General features: G+C 45.5%; 1 protein-coding gene across 2 annotated transcripts in view; it reads right to left on the bottom strand.

Annotated features, from left to right (window-relative positions):
- The window catches only part of PLD1 (phospholipase D1), a 62,466-nt gene that overhangs the window by 18,977 nt on the left and 27,108 nt on the right, over nucleotides 1–16,381 (bottom strand). The window contains exons 8-19 of one of the 2 annotated variants that reach the window (XM_064665850.1): nucleotides 16,035–16,127; nucleotides 13,427–13,579; nucleotides 12,532–12,681; nucleotides 11,621–11,704; nucleotides 9,813–9,894; nucleotides 7,501–7,611; nucleotides 6,003–6,209; nucleotides 4,939–5,155; nucleotides 3,908–4,021; nucleotides 1,741–1,869; nucleotides 1,279–1,397; nucleotides 1,010–1,123 (exon numbers count right to left, since the gene is read on the bottom strand). In XM_064665850.1, the coding sequence (XP_064521920.1) occupies nucleotides 1,010–1,123; nucleotides 1,279–1,397; nucleotides 1,741–1,869; nucleotides 3,908–4,021; nucleotides 4,939–5,155; nucleotides 6,003–6,209; nucleotides 7,501–7,611; nucleotides 9,813–9,894; nucleotides 11,621–11,704; nucleotides 12,532–12,681; nucleotides 13,427–13,579; nucleotides 16,035–16,127 (1,573 nt within the window). The remainder of the gene's footprint in view (nucleotides 1–1,009; nucleotides 1,124–1,278; nucleotides 1,398–1,740; nucleotides 1,870–3,907; nucleotides 4,022–4,938; nucleotides 5,156–6,002; nucleotides 6,210–7,500; nucleotides 7,612–9,812; nucleotides 9,895–11,620; nucleotides 11,705–12,531; nucleotides 12,682–13,426; nucleotides 13,580–16,034; nucleotides 16,128–16,381) is intronic. The other variant, XM_064665851.1, reaches the window with a different exon arrangement.

Raw genomic sequence — 16,381 nt, forward strand, 5'->3', positions numbered from 1 at the left:
TCCCAACAAGCTGCAAGCATTGGTTTGGAGGCTGATGCAAAACACCCCAGACCCCTGAAACAAGATCCCTGTGCTGGCCATCCCTCACACCATGCAGGGAGGAGCAGACAATGCCCTGGCAACCCACAGACCCAGAAAAAAGCATCTTATTTCACTAAGCTTTCGCAAATGTTGCTGTTTTCTGGGCAGACCACTCCTTACAAAGAGCAAAAGCATGCATTTTTCCTGGTTTTGGTCTAACTACTCTTACTTCATACATCTTTTATCCACATAATGGTTTTGCTGCTTCAGCATAACTATTTTGACTTTGTACTCTTCAACAAGTTCGTATTTCTGCTGGGTAGCAGGAGTATTTAATACATGCACTCAATAGAGGTAACTGGGTTTTAAATAGAGGTATCTTGGCAATTCTAACTGTGAGGATGATTGTCACAAACGAGACTGTGGGCTGACTGTGTGGAACTGCACAGGACCCACAGGGCTGCCTGGCTGCCTAATAAAATGCAGATGAAGTTCAAGGCAGAAAACAACAACCCCAAGACTCCACTTAATGCTGGGCTCTTGCTGACCACTGCCCATCTCAGTGAGGCCTCAGGGTCTGGTATACTGCTCTAAGATCTGAGATAAATACTCAATGACTCAGTAACCTCAACCCATCAGGCCTTCCCAAATCATAAAAAACAAATGTTAGGTGCTAGATGAAGAGCAGCAGAAAACAAACCAGAAAACCACACAGCTATACGAAGTCATGGTATTCCCACAACTTAAGTACTGCATACAGCTTAGTCCTCTTACCTCAAAGGCGGAGGTATAAATTAATGCTTCTCTACTGAAGGAGTTGCATTATTTTATTGTAATTGAAGATCTGAGCACCTAATCTGTGAGTTAAATGAAATAAGAGTTTTGCATTTTATAATTCAAGTTTTGCAGAGGGTCTGTCAGGAATCAACAGGATGATGCAGAACAAGCTCTGATAAGAGTGTGTGAGCAGGAGACCATCAACACCCACCTGGACTGTGGCAGGAACAGCATCAGGCACCTGATACTTCAACTCATTAGCAGTTTGCTGAGATTTTGGCAACAGGAATGGGTAGGACAGGGATCGATATTTGGGCTTCATAATCTGTGCAGGGGAAAAAACAGATAAAAAAAATCCTTGAAGAGATTGCAACTTATCACAGTAACATAAAGAAATAAAATGCATGTCTACAGAGGCTATGTGGATGATGCAGGGCTGTGTTTATCTCCATGCCCCCAGCAGTGATGCCCACATCCCACCTTGGTGAAGTTCCAGCGCTGGATGAAGTGCCGGGCGACGTCACGAGCAGCTTTGCCGTGCACCACGGAGGAGATGTCATGCCAGGGCATCCTTGGGGTGGTGTATCTGTCAATGAAGTCTAGAGGAAAGGAAAGCACATTTCAACTTCCTCAGACAAAGGACAGGAATGCGGAAAATCACAGCATCCCCTTCCTCTAACTAAAGTTTCTGGGACACAGCACTGAGAGCCAGGTAGGTGACTTATGCAGTCACCTGCATCCACGGGCATGGACCATTACTTCATAACTGGCCCTAGAACCTCTCAAAGTGAGTTTTGCTTTTTCTTCCTGGCTGCCAAACCAAACCAGCCTCATTACCTCTGGCTTAGAAGCACGAAAAATATGGTTTGAGACTGAAAAGATATGAAAGAGAGTTTGGGGGAATGCCAAGTAAAAAGACTTCCAGGGTGCAAAGGCACTTACCAGCAAAAGGCTTGTCGAGTTGAACCCAGTCTTTAAAGACAAAGTTGCAATAGTCTTTTCCATGCCAGAACCTGGTTTCCCCAAGCAGTTCACCAACACCTGTCTTCAGGCTGCGGATGGATCCTTTATCTGTCCCAGGCAAACAAAAAAACAAAGACATGCTCCAAAGTCACGGCCGACCCTCGCACACGGCTGGTGAGAGACTCACCACCGCAGAACAGCACTGGTGGGACCTGCCAGTCCCAGGCAGCTGAAGCTGATTTCTCCCTAGTCTTCCTGTTGCTTTCAATGGATGCATATTAATATTTTTTCTTCCCTATTTTAATATTTGTTATACAACCAAAACAGGTTATATATATATATAAGAGTCTGTTACAGAAACAAAAAGCAGATGCTGAATTCTTTATACACTGGACAAAAAAAAAAAAATCACCCTATAATCATTTGTCTTTCCCCAGTCTTATGACACCTGGATATTCCCATCTGGCAGAATTCACATTATTCATATAATCTACTAAATATATTTTAAAATACTAATTAACTAATTCCACCTTCTCTGCTAGAGGATTTATTACTTTGCCTCTCTAGCAGGGTGTATCTCCTCTAACAGAACTAGTCTTTATTAACTAGAATGGGATGTTCATGTTCCCTCATTAAGTATTGTGGGTTTACTCTGGTTTACTTTGCTTTTTCCAAATAAAAATGTCATCTTTTGATACAAGTTTACATGTTGAACAGGTTCCAAAATTCACCATGATTAAAAATGGTCTAAAATTTTGTAGGCAGGGATACTCCCTCCTAACAGGATCCCTTTTACAAAGCACATATTTTTGTGCAGTGAACTCTTTTTCCTCACTCTTTTAAAACCCAAAAATGTTGGCCCAGACCATAAAAAGTTAACTGGTATTATCTCCTGACCCTGAGAGCAGCCTTCACCTACAGTACCAAATACCAGTGCAGTAATTTTGTAATAACATGCCAGGAGCACATTAACCTGACCACATCACCAGGCAACCATAAAACAAACAAACCATAGAACCCCTTAGCACAAAAAAAAAACCCCTTTCAACACTCAACAAAATATACACTGGCAGCAGCACAAGACTGGGTTACACAAAGCAAGCCCGGCCAGCGCTGCTGTGACCCCACTGAGCCGAGCTGAGCCAAGCCATGCCAAAAATGCCATGCAGCAGGTATGCAACACAGCTGCCCTGGGGAGCTTGAGCTTCTAGTGAGAGTCCAGGTGGAGCTGGGGAATTGCTGACTCAACATGCTCGAGTGGGACTGGGTGGGATACACCATCCGGCCAACACACACTCCGTGAGCTGAGCTCCAATGACTGTACAGTGACTCATGAGTGAGCATGAGTGACCACAGGGGAGACTGCACATCACTGCCATGAAGCAATGGAAAGCCCTGGTTACCTGCCACTGCTTTGTAACCAATATTTCATAATTGGCAATAAATGCCAGAGAGGAAGGCATTTGAAGGAGGAGGATATTGAAGAACTGCTCCTCACTCTGTACCAGGACTCAGGCATCTCGGTGAGGTACCACATTGGAACAGGGCCTTCCAACACCCGTCCGGAGATGGGAACAGCTCAGTGCTCACAATCATCCAGTTCCCATCTCAACTGAGTGTGCTTTCCTTGATTTTAGTTAGGGGCAAAAGAAGGAACCCAAGTCTTTGTCAGAACATAGGTCTGACAGCAGCCACTCTGCTGTTTCCTCTCTCTGTTTGCATGTCTTCCCGCATCAGGCTTACTTTTAGAATATCCAATGCAGAAGTTCCCAGTTCCAGTAACAAGCTCCTTCCTTTGCAGAATGAGAGCTGCTGAAATCATCATATATCAGAGCCATTTCCTCAACCATTCCCTGCTGCTATTATTGCAAATTTTTTGTTTGTTTATTTGTTTGGGTTTTTGTTTGGATTTGGGTTTGTTGTTGTTTTGGTTTGGGTTTTTTGATAATTACTTATTTATTCTGAAGTACTTGTAGTTTCTGGAGAAGGTTCTTCTGCCAGGATGCCCGCAGAGGAGGGATAAGGATGCTGGGAGAACAACAAGCAGCAAAGGCTGATCCTGGCACCCAACCTAACTCTCACCATAGTTATAATGCAAAACTAAACAGCAGCTAAAGCCTGAAGGGATCTGCCTTCCTCCACTTACCCTCTCGAGGCTCAGCGAGCCCCTGTTTGGATTCACTGTGGTGATGGAACATTTTCAGGTGGGGCCTTAAACTCTGGATTATATTCGGTTGACTTCTAGTGGGGCTAGGGAAACCTGCAGAAAGTCAAGATGCTCTATTCACAGCAAAAACACACATCCACTTCTGCTACCCTGGTGCCTGCTCCTGTTGGAGGACACCTGGCATGGCAGGAGCTCACACGAGACATCACTTTGCTGGAACTACAAGTGACCAACAAACAAAAGACCAAGACTCAGCTGGTTTTAAACCAAACAGATGTAATGAAGTACAAAGCCATGTCTGTGTCCTGAGCTGGCTGCAGCCAACGCTCCAGCAAGCCTTCCTCCGGCCAGAGGCAGGAGTAGGATCTGCAGGAAGGGATGGGAATTCCAGTAAATTCCCACCGTGAGCAACATACAGCTTCAGGAGTTGAGGACTTTTTCAGGAAGGACTCCATGCTGGAACAAATGCCAAGCTGATCCTTGTAATTTTAGCACTGAAGCTATTTTTAATTGGAGAATTAAAAGCTGCATTTCAGTATTCAACTGTTGAATAGTCTCTCCTCTCTAGTAAGTAGGTAAATTGGGAATATTACCATTTAAATGAACTGATTTAAACCTAGGTTAACACTAGCCCATGTGAGGGGGGATAACCCCACTGAGAAATTGTTTAGCTTGCAACAATAAATGCAAGCTGAAAAATTAAAGATTCATTTTTCTCTTGCAGAAACAAACACCTTCCAACAATATAAACATTAAGAATCATGCATCATATCATCTGATGGCTCACGACAATTGCTAAATAAAAAATCCACGTAAAACCTTTCCTGTGTATTTTGCAGTGACACAAATTTCTATACGTAGCCAATGTTCTGATGGTTTAGAAACTCATCAACTTTCCTTCCTTAGGAAGAACACATTACCCTAGAAATCATGTGAATGTGCACATACACCCACCCACCCACCTCCACACACGCTTTATATACATTGTTTAGTTGAACATCATCACTTACTTGAGTCACTGTCGATGCTGCTGACGCTGTCAGCATGGTGCATGCCGTGTTTGTGGAGATGCTTGTAAATACTGAACCTCGAAAACTTTCTGGATTTTCCTACTCCTTTCATTTTTGACATGTCTGGGGCATCATCAGTGTTTCTCTCGAACAAGTGGCTTTCTGGGGACAGAGTTTGAGGCTGCAGTGGGACATGTTCAGACAACTCCGCTGCAGACTTAAGAGACAGAAGACATGGCTGTAGGTAATGTTCAGACAGGTTGCCCTTTAACTACAGATTCCCGTGCTTATCAACGCTCAGAAACAACCACAAGACAAATTTTGCTCTGTGACAGACACACCTTGGTGGCAGGCTTTTTGGGGAGAGCCTGTACTGAGGAGGCACTCGACAGGAAAACCTGGTAATACTAGCAGCATTTGATTCCATAAATTTACTCTGAATTACTACTCCCCTTCAAATTCTCTTCAACCTAAACCTCTCAAATTTTCAGAGATATGTGGTTGCATACAGACCCAGCTTAGCAGAAAGCTCAGCAAACAAGGCAGCTGCTGAGGGCGCGAGTATTGAGAATTTGTAGCACTCTGTGAGTGCTTACTGTGCATTTCTAGCTAAGTTTTATTAAGAAAAGAAATGCTGCCCAGAGAGGTTGTAGATACCCCATATCCCTGGAAGTGTTCAAAGCCAGGGTGGATGGGGCTTTGAGCAACCTGGTTTAGTGGAAGGTGTCCCTGCCCATGGGAGGGGGTGGAACGAGACGATTTTTAAGGTCCCTTCCAACCAAAAACATTCTAAGATTCTGTGACTCTAAGAACACAGTCTTCAAGTTGTGAATGCTGCTCCAAGCTGCAGCGGGGAATCCAGCTCTCTATCTCCGTGCCCTAACAAGGGCCGGTCAGCATCCAGCCCTGGAGAGTCATTCAGTGCTCGGATACTCCCTCCTTCTCACCGCTAATTGGCTCTGAAGCTCCCGAACCCAACCCTGTGCTCAGAAGGGGACACAGCCTGTTCAGCCCCAGTGCACACCTGCACTCTCTGGGCACAGGTGCTGACCATGGCCACTTACTGCCAGGTTGGCTGTTGACACCGACTTCACGGCCGTCATTCGCTTCACGCTGCCCACGTCGGTCAGACGGTGCTCGTCGTCGTCCCACCGGCCGTACGCCAGGTCGATGCCGCCCACAAACGCCACCGACTGGTCCACGATGACCAGCTTCTCGTGGTGGGCCCAGAGGTACACGGAGGAGGACACGTGGTCTGGGTGTCTCATCACCTGCGGAGAAAACCAGCACTCCAGCTCAGCATCGCTGCCACATTTAAATCCCTCCCGGCAGAGAGCTGTCCAGCCTTTTTTTGGGCTGCTTGGGGTGACGGGGGAACACTGGAGTTGTTAGTGAGTGCATTCACACAGACTGCTTGATTACTGAAGCTACTCAATTCCCCACTAGCTGGGTCAGCCATACTGGGAGGCAGGTGCTTCCCCACAACACAGGTCTTCCTGAGCAGCAAGGGTTACTGATGTTGGGATAGGTCACACCTACGACAACAGTTTCGTAAGAGGACCATAGTCAAGGAAACTGTTTCAACAAACCATGCTTTCAGTAGAGCTGTAATAGCTGAGATTTCAAACACAGAGCCTGCTCTAAAAGAAAACAACATATTGGTGATCTGAGTCACTTCTTTGGTTGTTGCCACCACACAAGTGAAATGAGAAGTTGGCTGGGGTTTTTTTCCCCATTTAAAATCGGCAAGTTGTTTGCCATTTTTTTATGAGCTTCTTTTTGACATGTGTTTATGGCACAAAAATTCCTATATCTGAGCATACATCGTATAGTTTTATTTTTTTATGTTAGAGCCACTGGACCAGCTTCCTGGAAAAAAAAGCTATAGGATTTCCACCTGGCTGCTCCCAAAACCTGTAACACAGCTAGAGTGTATCTTCCAGTTACACCTTCTGGTCTCGCTGCGAAGATGATGGTAAACGGATGCTTCCCTTCACTGTGACAACTGATCAAGTGACAATAAATCAATTATTCTAGCATAACATATACCTTATTGCTCTTTAAGATGTATATGTCTCTAATTTTAAGAGACTGGATCTAGCCTTATCCACTGGTTTGACTGCCACAGCTCATTTTCTGCTTGGTGCCAAAACAGCAGCGTAACAGCACAGGACAGTGCAACGCTGTTCATCTGTGATGGAAACATTCACATATCCAGTGTTGACTCTCATCATTCATGTTTGAAGAGAAATGCTGAAATGAGGCAACATTCTCAAAGTGTAATTTTCCATCTGATGTAACCCCATTAAGTTGTCACATGAAATATGCTTCTTGTGAATTAGACAAATAGTTGCTTTGGCAAATATAAACTAAGCAATTTTATGTTGCACTAAAATCTATAGAAACTAAGTTGTAGTCACTACACGGGCATGTCTTCTCAGACTATTCCCACTGTAATGGTGGGAAACACCCTTCCAGTTCACACCCAAATACACTGGGGTCAGCACTAGCCATCAAGAACAAGTAAATGCAAACGTCCTCCTTACAGCAGTGTGCGCTTACCTTGATGTTTGGATGGAGGTGCATGAGCGTCCGCTTGCTGTATTCACTGTTGATCCCTAGGGCAAGCTCCACCTCTTTGTACAGCATAACAAAAATTCTCACTCCTTGTTGCTGTCAGAAATAAAAAGGAACACAAGCTACATAGGCACGTCAATGGATACAGTCCATTTCCAAAGCAAGGAAAAGCTAAGAGGCAGCAAGGATGACGGAAATGCAGACTGATGTTACCTGCTCTTGACTATGCCCTTTCAGACCCACCATGGTGACCCCACAGCCTGGAAGGACCTGCACTGCTCGGGAAAGCTCTTCAGCTCCCTGAGGACAGTTCGGTTTGTGTGTGAAGAGCTGAGCTATGCCAAAGCCCACCAACAGGTCATTCCTACAGTAGCTACTTTTACACACCCTTTGAGGTGATTTTGCAAACATGATTCACTCCCTGTATAATCATGCTGCACACCTGAAGTTCAGTGTTCTGCTGCCTCGTGTTGCCCTGAGGTTTGCCCACAGTTAACCATCTCTGCAGGATGGCGAGACCCATGTGGTCATATGGATATCCCTCACCTAAAGGGGATGCTGTCAACTCAAAACCAGCAAAGAAGTTCCTTCTGCTGACAGAGGTGAACAAGCTCCTGGAATACAATGAGCAGTGCTAAAAAGATGGTGCTTTTTGTGACCAGCATGGTATCCGTGGGAGGGTTTCTAAACACACTTGTTAAAGTACCTTCAAATGTGCCAAGTACACCCCAAACCTTGGAAAATACTGGTCATACACTGAGACACCTTCACTTGCCACAAATCAGCATGGATTAAAAATCCGTACTGGAGTTTGACCAGAGTTTTGACCCAAACATAAACTTGGGACCTAAACATTCCACAGCCTTTTAAGTTCCTATTACCATAAAGCAGCTACTGAGAGCTTAGGCAGTCCCTAAACTGTGGATGATATTCTGCTACCCACTGCACCCAGGGAAGTCCCAGTCAGCACTGAGCACACAGAAAGGACAGCCTTACCCCAATACCTCAACACTTGCATGCTGACTGCCCTGTCGAGTCAAGGAAATACCACAAGTGACAGAGCAAGCATTTCCAAGAACTGACCTTAAAACACTCCTCACTCTTACAAGGTATTTATGTCCTTAGGAAAACGCATGACAAAGGCAAATTCTTCCATTGAGTGAGCATATTCTGTGGCCAGGTTTCACTTGCCAGAAAATAAGACTACTTCCAAGTCAACAACAGTCAGACACAAAGAACTCTTATTTTTGCAGGTATGTGGAGGGGTGACGACTGTGATGACAAATAGTTTGCAAAGGGAAGGAGTCAAAGACTATTTCAGCATGTCACAGAATTATAGAATGCTTTGGGTTGGAAGGGAACTTAAAGACCATCTTGTTCCCACTGCCTAGATCAAGTCGTTTAAGTCCCATTCAGCCTGGCCTTGAACACTTCCAGGGATGGGGCAGCCACAACTTCTCTGGACAACCTGTGCCAGGGCTTCATCACCCTCACAGTGAAGAATTTCTTAATAATACCTAATCTAAACCTGCCCTCTTTTAGTTTAAAGTCATTCAAAGCTAAAGTCCATGTCCATATGGACTCCTGCCCTTCTACTACAGCAAGAGTTCAAGAGGTTTCCCAGCCATGCTTTACCTTCTGACTCACTGATCACATGGGACAAACTCTTTTGAGCACCAGTGTTATTATCAGTCAACTTACAGCCCACACTCATAAACACACCCCAAAGTTCTCAGCCTTTCCCTTACTTCTAAATTACATATATCACATGGAGAGCACGAGACAGCAACAGGTCTTTGACCCCACCAGGAACTGGGCAGTCATAATGCAAGGCCGAAGTGACCCAAACTTGGGGCAATCAGAGGATCACAGAATCATAGAATGACCTGGGTTTGAAAGGACCTTAAAGATCACTTAGTTCCAATCCCCTGCCATGTACAGGGACACCTTCCACTAGGCCAGGTTGCTCCAAGCCCTGTCCAGCCTAGCCTTGAACACTTCCAAGGATGGGACATCCACAGTTTCTATGGGCAACCTGTGCCCACACTCTTTCAGTCTGAAGCCACTGAAGTTTGAAGGATCTACCCTTCTGCCTCCAAGCTCTTCCAAACCCAAATGGGGGGTGCAAATCAAAACACGTAGTTTTCCGAGGCCACCTGATATGAGGCTTGGCCAACTTTAACTCTCGTCTCTACCAAACTAAACAGTGCAAACACTGCAGTCCCAGTACGACCCCGTAACTGGGTGGGTGCACAGGACTCTCTGCAGGGTGAGGGTTGCAGCTGGAGCTCACTTACTGCCTTCCTCTTGAGGATGCAGTCCAGCCGCCAGCGATTTCCTTCCACAACCGGTCGTTTCATGAAGATTTCTGGGCTCAGCCTAAGAAGATAAATGAGTGGAAAAAACATAGCATATGTAGCCTGCAAACAAAGCACTGGCCTAAATAATCAACTCGGGAAGCAAAGAAATCAAAGTTTAAATAAAGTGGATGTAAAGGCTCATGTCCCAGAGTGATGCATTCTCCAGTGCTCTTTGTTCTTTAATAACAGAGCATAACAGAAGGCAGGGGATGTGTCCAGCACATTCATCTTAGTATTTAACAACCCACGAGACCAAGTTTAACAGTGATGTGTAAATAGGGAAATTTGGACTCTATCTATGAAAGAAAGATGCAACAAAAGAAAACCCCAAGGCAGATTTGAAAGAAATGTGCAGATATAAAAAATAAATAAGAGTGGGATTTCAGTTCGCCTGGTACTTGGGCTATCTGAGCAGCACAGATTTGTACTGAATTTTCCTTGCTGCCTAAAGACAAAGCAAAGGATCTCTCAACAGGACATTTTATTGATTGATAGCTTTAAGGATTACAAGAAATAATTAAGCAATCTCATCTAACTCCTGCAGAGTAAGGTGACAGAATTTCATTCCTTTACTTTTGTATCAAGCATGGGAACTTCTGCTTAAACAAAGCATATTGCTACATCCTAAAAACATGCTTCTGACAACAGCATTTTTATCTTATACTCTAAGTTTCAGATAAGTTTTGGAATTCCATGGTACATTAACAATGGTCTGAATAAAACACTAAGTAAAAGACAATGGGTCTGAAATCGGATGCTTTTGAATTGCCACTTGATGTTGCATGTGGGGATCCAGGAGCATTGGGCTTAGTTGTGGTCATGGCAGGAAAAAGATTTAGCCCAGTAAATGCTAACATAATATGTAGATTTCTTATAATAATTTCCACCTCAGAAGTAATTCTCCCAGTTCCTAGAGGCAGTGGATAAGTAGCAAGAAGGTCATTTTCCAGATGGAGAAAGATAAGCACAGAGATATGCCCAAGGTGAAAGGGACATCTAAGTCATGTCTTGGGATCCTCCCATCCCCATGGTCCAGGCTGGCTCAGGCAGATTAACCTCCACAAAGGCAAGACATGGGCAGTCGCAACCAGTACTCAGCCAGGAAACTCTGCCAGAGGCTGTGAGAACACCCTGTCCTGCCTCAAACAGGAATCAGAGCACTGCCTAAACACATTGAATCACTAGTTAAGTAGTGGGCAGAGCCAGGTCCTTAGGCAGCCACACAGCTCAGAAAGGGCAACAAAACTCCCCTCACCCATTATCTTAATCATTTAAGAGCAGACCAAAATCACAGACCCACAGGATGCTCTCATTGCTGGCATGAGGCTTCCCAAGACAGCGAGGAGCTGAAAGGAGGATCCCATGGCAAGAGCACTGTTGGAGGTGTTTGAGCATCCCTGTTCCCTCATACACTGAAAGCCATGTGTGCCCCTTGGGTCTGCAGCGATTTACGCTCCCGACGAGCACCTCACGTGGCAACATTTGCAATTCAGGTGGTGCCTCCACACAATTTGAGGCATTTCCATGGAAGGAGACAACCAAGTTGTTGATGTGAAGCATGCGCTTTTGCTGCCAACCCTCCTGAAAAGGCCTTTGAATGCAACACAAGGAGAGGTTTGGGTGTGCTGCCAAACCATCTGGCTGCACGGCTCGCTGCCATACTGTAGGGCCCCCGAACAGTGCCGCATTGTCGGCAACGCCCCGAGACAGACAGCTGGTCAACACCCAAGTATGCGAGTACGAACCACCAATCTGTGATGAAAATCTCCTCCTTAGCAGCTTCCATGGCATTGGCGACGTCCTCAAAGTACCACTTCGCATTTACATACCTGCAAAAGCAAACACAGCGTGAAGGTTTACGTTTCCTCCCCTTCGTTAATCAAAGTACATGGCTGAAGAGAGATAGGGTTCTGTGTCGGTGCTGTTTACATTTTCTTCTCAAAAGCAAACGCAAACCTAATATCAAGAATCAGGAGAACACGCAGGGAGAATTCAGTGTTGCTGTTAGTAGCTTGGTGAAACAGCACAATAAGAGGTTATTAAGTGCCACTTGGCACTTCTGCCAACCACACACAATATTCCTGGATTTTGCTCGAGGTTCAAGACAGGTTTGTCACTCAGGAAAGGATGCTGGGGTGGTGTTTTCTCTGATTTACAGAAACTACTCGGTCAGCAGTTGCTGCAAGGCAGAAGCTGAAGCAAAAACACCATAAAGATTTGCTTCCAGCTAGAATCCAGCTTTTGAGGTGCTTCTGGGCATGCCTTAGTGCAATCAGGTTGCACTGCAGACAGAAGGATTACTCACAGGACTGCTGCGTGCATAACGCCCAGTCGCCCTCTGACTATACCCAAATTTGCATTTGTTGATTCTCTTTTATTCCCTTTATCCTTACAATGACAAATACCAAACCTGTTCAAATTCCAGTGAAACTCAATGTTACAAAATGCTATTAAGCTGTGACGCGAACAGAAGCAAAGCGCTCCTGTCACCAGCCCTGCTATTTCCTTCCTCGTTTTTTTGCAACTTCTCTAATTATCATCAGTCCCCACAGCTACCAAAGGCCGCCAGCTCTGCTCATCAGAGCTGGGGTGATGCCAGCAGGTGATGCCAGCACCCACAGCACCGAGTCTCCCACGGCCTCGCCGCACTCCTCACCACTTGGCCAGCGTGTTCTCCTGCACGGCCGCGTACGAGCCGAAGCGATGCTCCGTGAGGAAGTCCTTGCCGTGCTTCCGAACGAACTCGTCTATGCCCTGCCTCCACCACTGGGCATGTCTGTAGCTGTTACACTTCAAAATCAGCGACCTGTAAAACAGAGGAGGTGCAGGGCAGGATGCTGGAGCCACTCATGCTTAATTGGGCTGCTCCTCGCTGTCTATCCGTGTTGGTAAATGCATCTGCATCAGTCATGTTTTATTTAAGCAAAAACTATGGGCTTTGCTTTGCTGTTTTGCTTGCAAAAGAATACACAGCGCTGAGCTGTTCTGAGTGACTAACAGTAAGGCACTGCCAAGCACAAAATACCCAGATTTAAATTAATAGCATCAGCTTTGGAGCTGGAGCCAGCTAATGTTGTATTTTTTAAGAGATGAATTTACACTGTGCGCTAACATAAAAATATTTAATATCTCTTTATCCCAACTGGCATGGCTTTTGGGTAATACTTCATTGGGAGGCAGAAGAAAACATCCCTGCTTGCAGCATAAAAGGAACACAGCACCTAGAAAATTATCTAAGCAGTTGCTGCCAAACCAGGCTGCACAACTCAACATGCACCGTGCCCTCAGGCCCCAGCAATAACCGCAGGGATGGACAAACAGCAGCTGAGGCTCCAAATGCCTCATTAAGACATTGGAAATGATCAGCATTATGGGCCAAATCCCCACAGGTCCGAGCACACCAGCAGCAGCAGCCCAGCCCCAGCCCTGCGGGAAGCGAAGCTGCACCATCGGCCCAGCGCCTTGTTAATCCCTCCTGCAGAGGAACATCGATTCCTCCTCAAGAAAGCAAAAGCAGACTAAGAGGGGCTAAACAAAGCCTGTTTTCTTACCTAGAGAGATTGTCAATCTGCAACCCATATTTAGTTTCTGTTTCCTTCTGGCCTATCTTGATGTTGAACTCCTTATCGACCAGCAGGACAAAGGAAATGGCCCCCGAGTCGGGCTTCATGTACAGCAGGAACGAGTCCTTCACCACCAGCCACCTGTACAGGCACAGCAACCACATCACCTGGATTTCACAGCCATGCCAGTTGTCAAAACATAAGTCATAAAAAAAGCTGATAATAAAAGGGGAAAGTGCTTCCATCAAAACAAGGCCAAATCATTTATCAAGGACAGGAAAACATTCCCTAAATAAACATACCCCTAACTAAATGGTAAAATTTCTTCTCAGGGGCTAGACCAGGGATGATTTTCTTGAGCAGAAAAGTGTCTATTTTATGAACTTGTGTAATAAGTTTGAATTCAATGTAAGACTTTTAGAGTTATTTACACGGTTCCTTTTTACAAAGTCTTTGAAAATACAGGTTTGCTTGTTTAACAAAACCCCTGTTTATAAACCTCCTAGCCCCAGGCAAGGTGCAACAAGGATGTCTCCATCCCAGATTTTAATTCAGTTTGCATTCTATACAGGAGTTATTTGACATTTCTAACATTAACTCTGATGCTAGGATCACTTTCACTCCTATCAAAATATATGAACGAGGCATTTTGGAAAGCTTTCATTGCCAAGCAACAGGCACCCTGTTAGAAACACAAGAGGAGAGATGACCGGCAGGTTTTACATAAATACTGTAGCCTGAAGGCAACTCTGGAAAAAACACATTTTTTACTGTGAATGGCATTTCTAATTTTTTCTCCCCCTGTGGCGTAGCTGGGGTAACCAGCCCCCTCTGTCCCACACAGGTCTCCATCACCAGCCCTTCGCCTCATTCTTCTGCACACTCAGAAATACACAAAGCAACACAAAATACTGCAAAAATCTGTTCATTCTTGTATCTTTAGAAACAGCCTCAAGCTCATCTACTTCCAGATCCCATAATTTTTTTCTTTCTTTCAGGGCTCTGAGAGTTACCCAGCATCACCTCTCATTTGGTGGTAAAATACCTGCCCTCCCTATCTGGCCCATAGTTTCACTCTTAAACACCTCACAGAGTACATTTCCAAGCACTCCCCTTTCTGTTTTTCCCAGGCTGCTCTACAAGCCCAAGAAATCCTACCCGTGCCCTTTCACAGCATCACCCCACTGTCTGCCTCCATGTCCTGAAATCCTTCATTTAAATAACCCTCTCTGGGAAATATTACTGTTATTTGCTTCGTTATTGATGCATAAGCTGTCAGTCCCCATGGGCCATGACGGGAATTTGGTGCCCCTCTTGTGATACTGTGTACACAATCCCACTCAAACACTTCTCCCACCCCATTTTTAGGCTCTAAAGGAAAATGAAGGTCCATTGGAGCTGGATGTGCTACTGTCCCCCCTAAAGCCTGAGCTCTGCATAACACAGAGATGAGTTAACTAAGAAGTATCAAAAGGAAAAGGCTTTTTTTCTCCACAAAAGGGAAAAAGAATTGGTGACAATTTAGCAATTTGACCTGAAGGAAAGTCACATCTTTGTTTCCTTACGCACTCACTACAGAGATCTGTAAAATTACACTAAGAAATGTTGGAAAGACTATGAAGAAATAGGACCATTTGTTCACAAGAATGCAGAGAGGTTTTGTTGGAAAAGAGAATTATTGAAGATAAAACTAATGACAGCCTATGGGTGATGCTAAAATCCAAAGGTAGGTAATGCTTGGGGAAGCTCTATTGACCAAGAAACTGTCGCTGTAAGGCAGGTATGGGCTATTTGGATTTTCAAAAGGGAAGACTTGCAGGGGAAGGCCATGCTCCAGGAAATGCTCCCTGTATTTTTTGGGTAGTTGGTAACACATATACTCCCCCGCAGCATATGTTTCCCTGTGCCATGGCCCCAGGCAATACCAAGACCTAACACAGAAGGTAAAGGGATGGGGACAATAAGTTTTGTCTGTCTGCAGCAGGAAGGGACATGGGAACAGCATGGCTTGTGAAAACTCCCATGAAAACACTGGGATTTAACTACCTGCAGTAATAAGGAAGAGGGAACATATTTAACACCAAGGTTAATTACACCAAACAGCTCCTTACTGCTGCAGGTCACGTCTGATTTAATGCTGCTCTGCACTGGTCCAGAGAGTGTTTCAATTAATTGATTTCCATTTTGTACATTGAGGAAGGAAAGCTCAGAAAACAAAGCTGGAATATGCCCAGGGCAGTGTCACCAGCCACATCCCCTTCAGAAGGCATGGAGCCACTGGTGCTCCCACAGCAGGGAAAGCTGGGAACAGACTGGGGGGTTATTGCCATTTCTGCCAGCTTGAAGCTGTAAGAAACCCCACTTTTCCTCTGGAGTAACCTGACCCTTCTGTGAACTCCAAAGCAGAAGAAAAAAAACCCACCACACAGGAGTGTGAGGGGGGAACACCCTACAGACCCTTTCAGCTTGAAAATCTGTGGCTTTTATAAAAAAGCGAGAATCTCCCTCACGGATTTTGTTGCAGAAAAAGACAAATGAGCATTTCTGTGTGCCCGAGGAGCACGTGGCAGCCCCACCTTCGCCACCCCAGCAGTACCTCTTGGACCAGCGGTAGCACATCCTCCCCTGGCCGCAGCAGTTCAGGCCAGGGATGCGGTGGCCCCCGGAGCGTTTCATGATGAATCCTTCTCTGTGAGGACAGAAACAGGGTCAGGGTGGGTGACACGGCTCACCTGGAGGTGCAGGGGGGCTTTTGGGTGGAGGGTGCTTTGCTGAACTCCCCCCCGGCCTCTGTGCCCAGGGATGGCTCCTGCCACCTCCAGCTGTGCCCAAGCAGCCTCTGTGCTATGATCTGAAAGCTGGACAAAGGGCAAAAATAATACCCCCCAGAAGGAAATAAAGCAGATTTAAGAAATGCAGGGCGCTGGTTTATGGCACAGGAAG

The sequence above is a fragment of the Pseudopipra pipra genome, chromosome 10, assembly GCF_036250125.1.
Source record: "Pseudopipra pipra isolate bDixPip1 chromosome 10, bDixPip1.hap1, whole genome shotgun sequence".
NCBI lineage: Eukaryota > Metazoa > Chordata > Aves > Passeriformes > Pipridae > Pseudopipra > Pseudopipra pipra.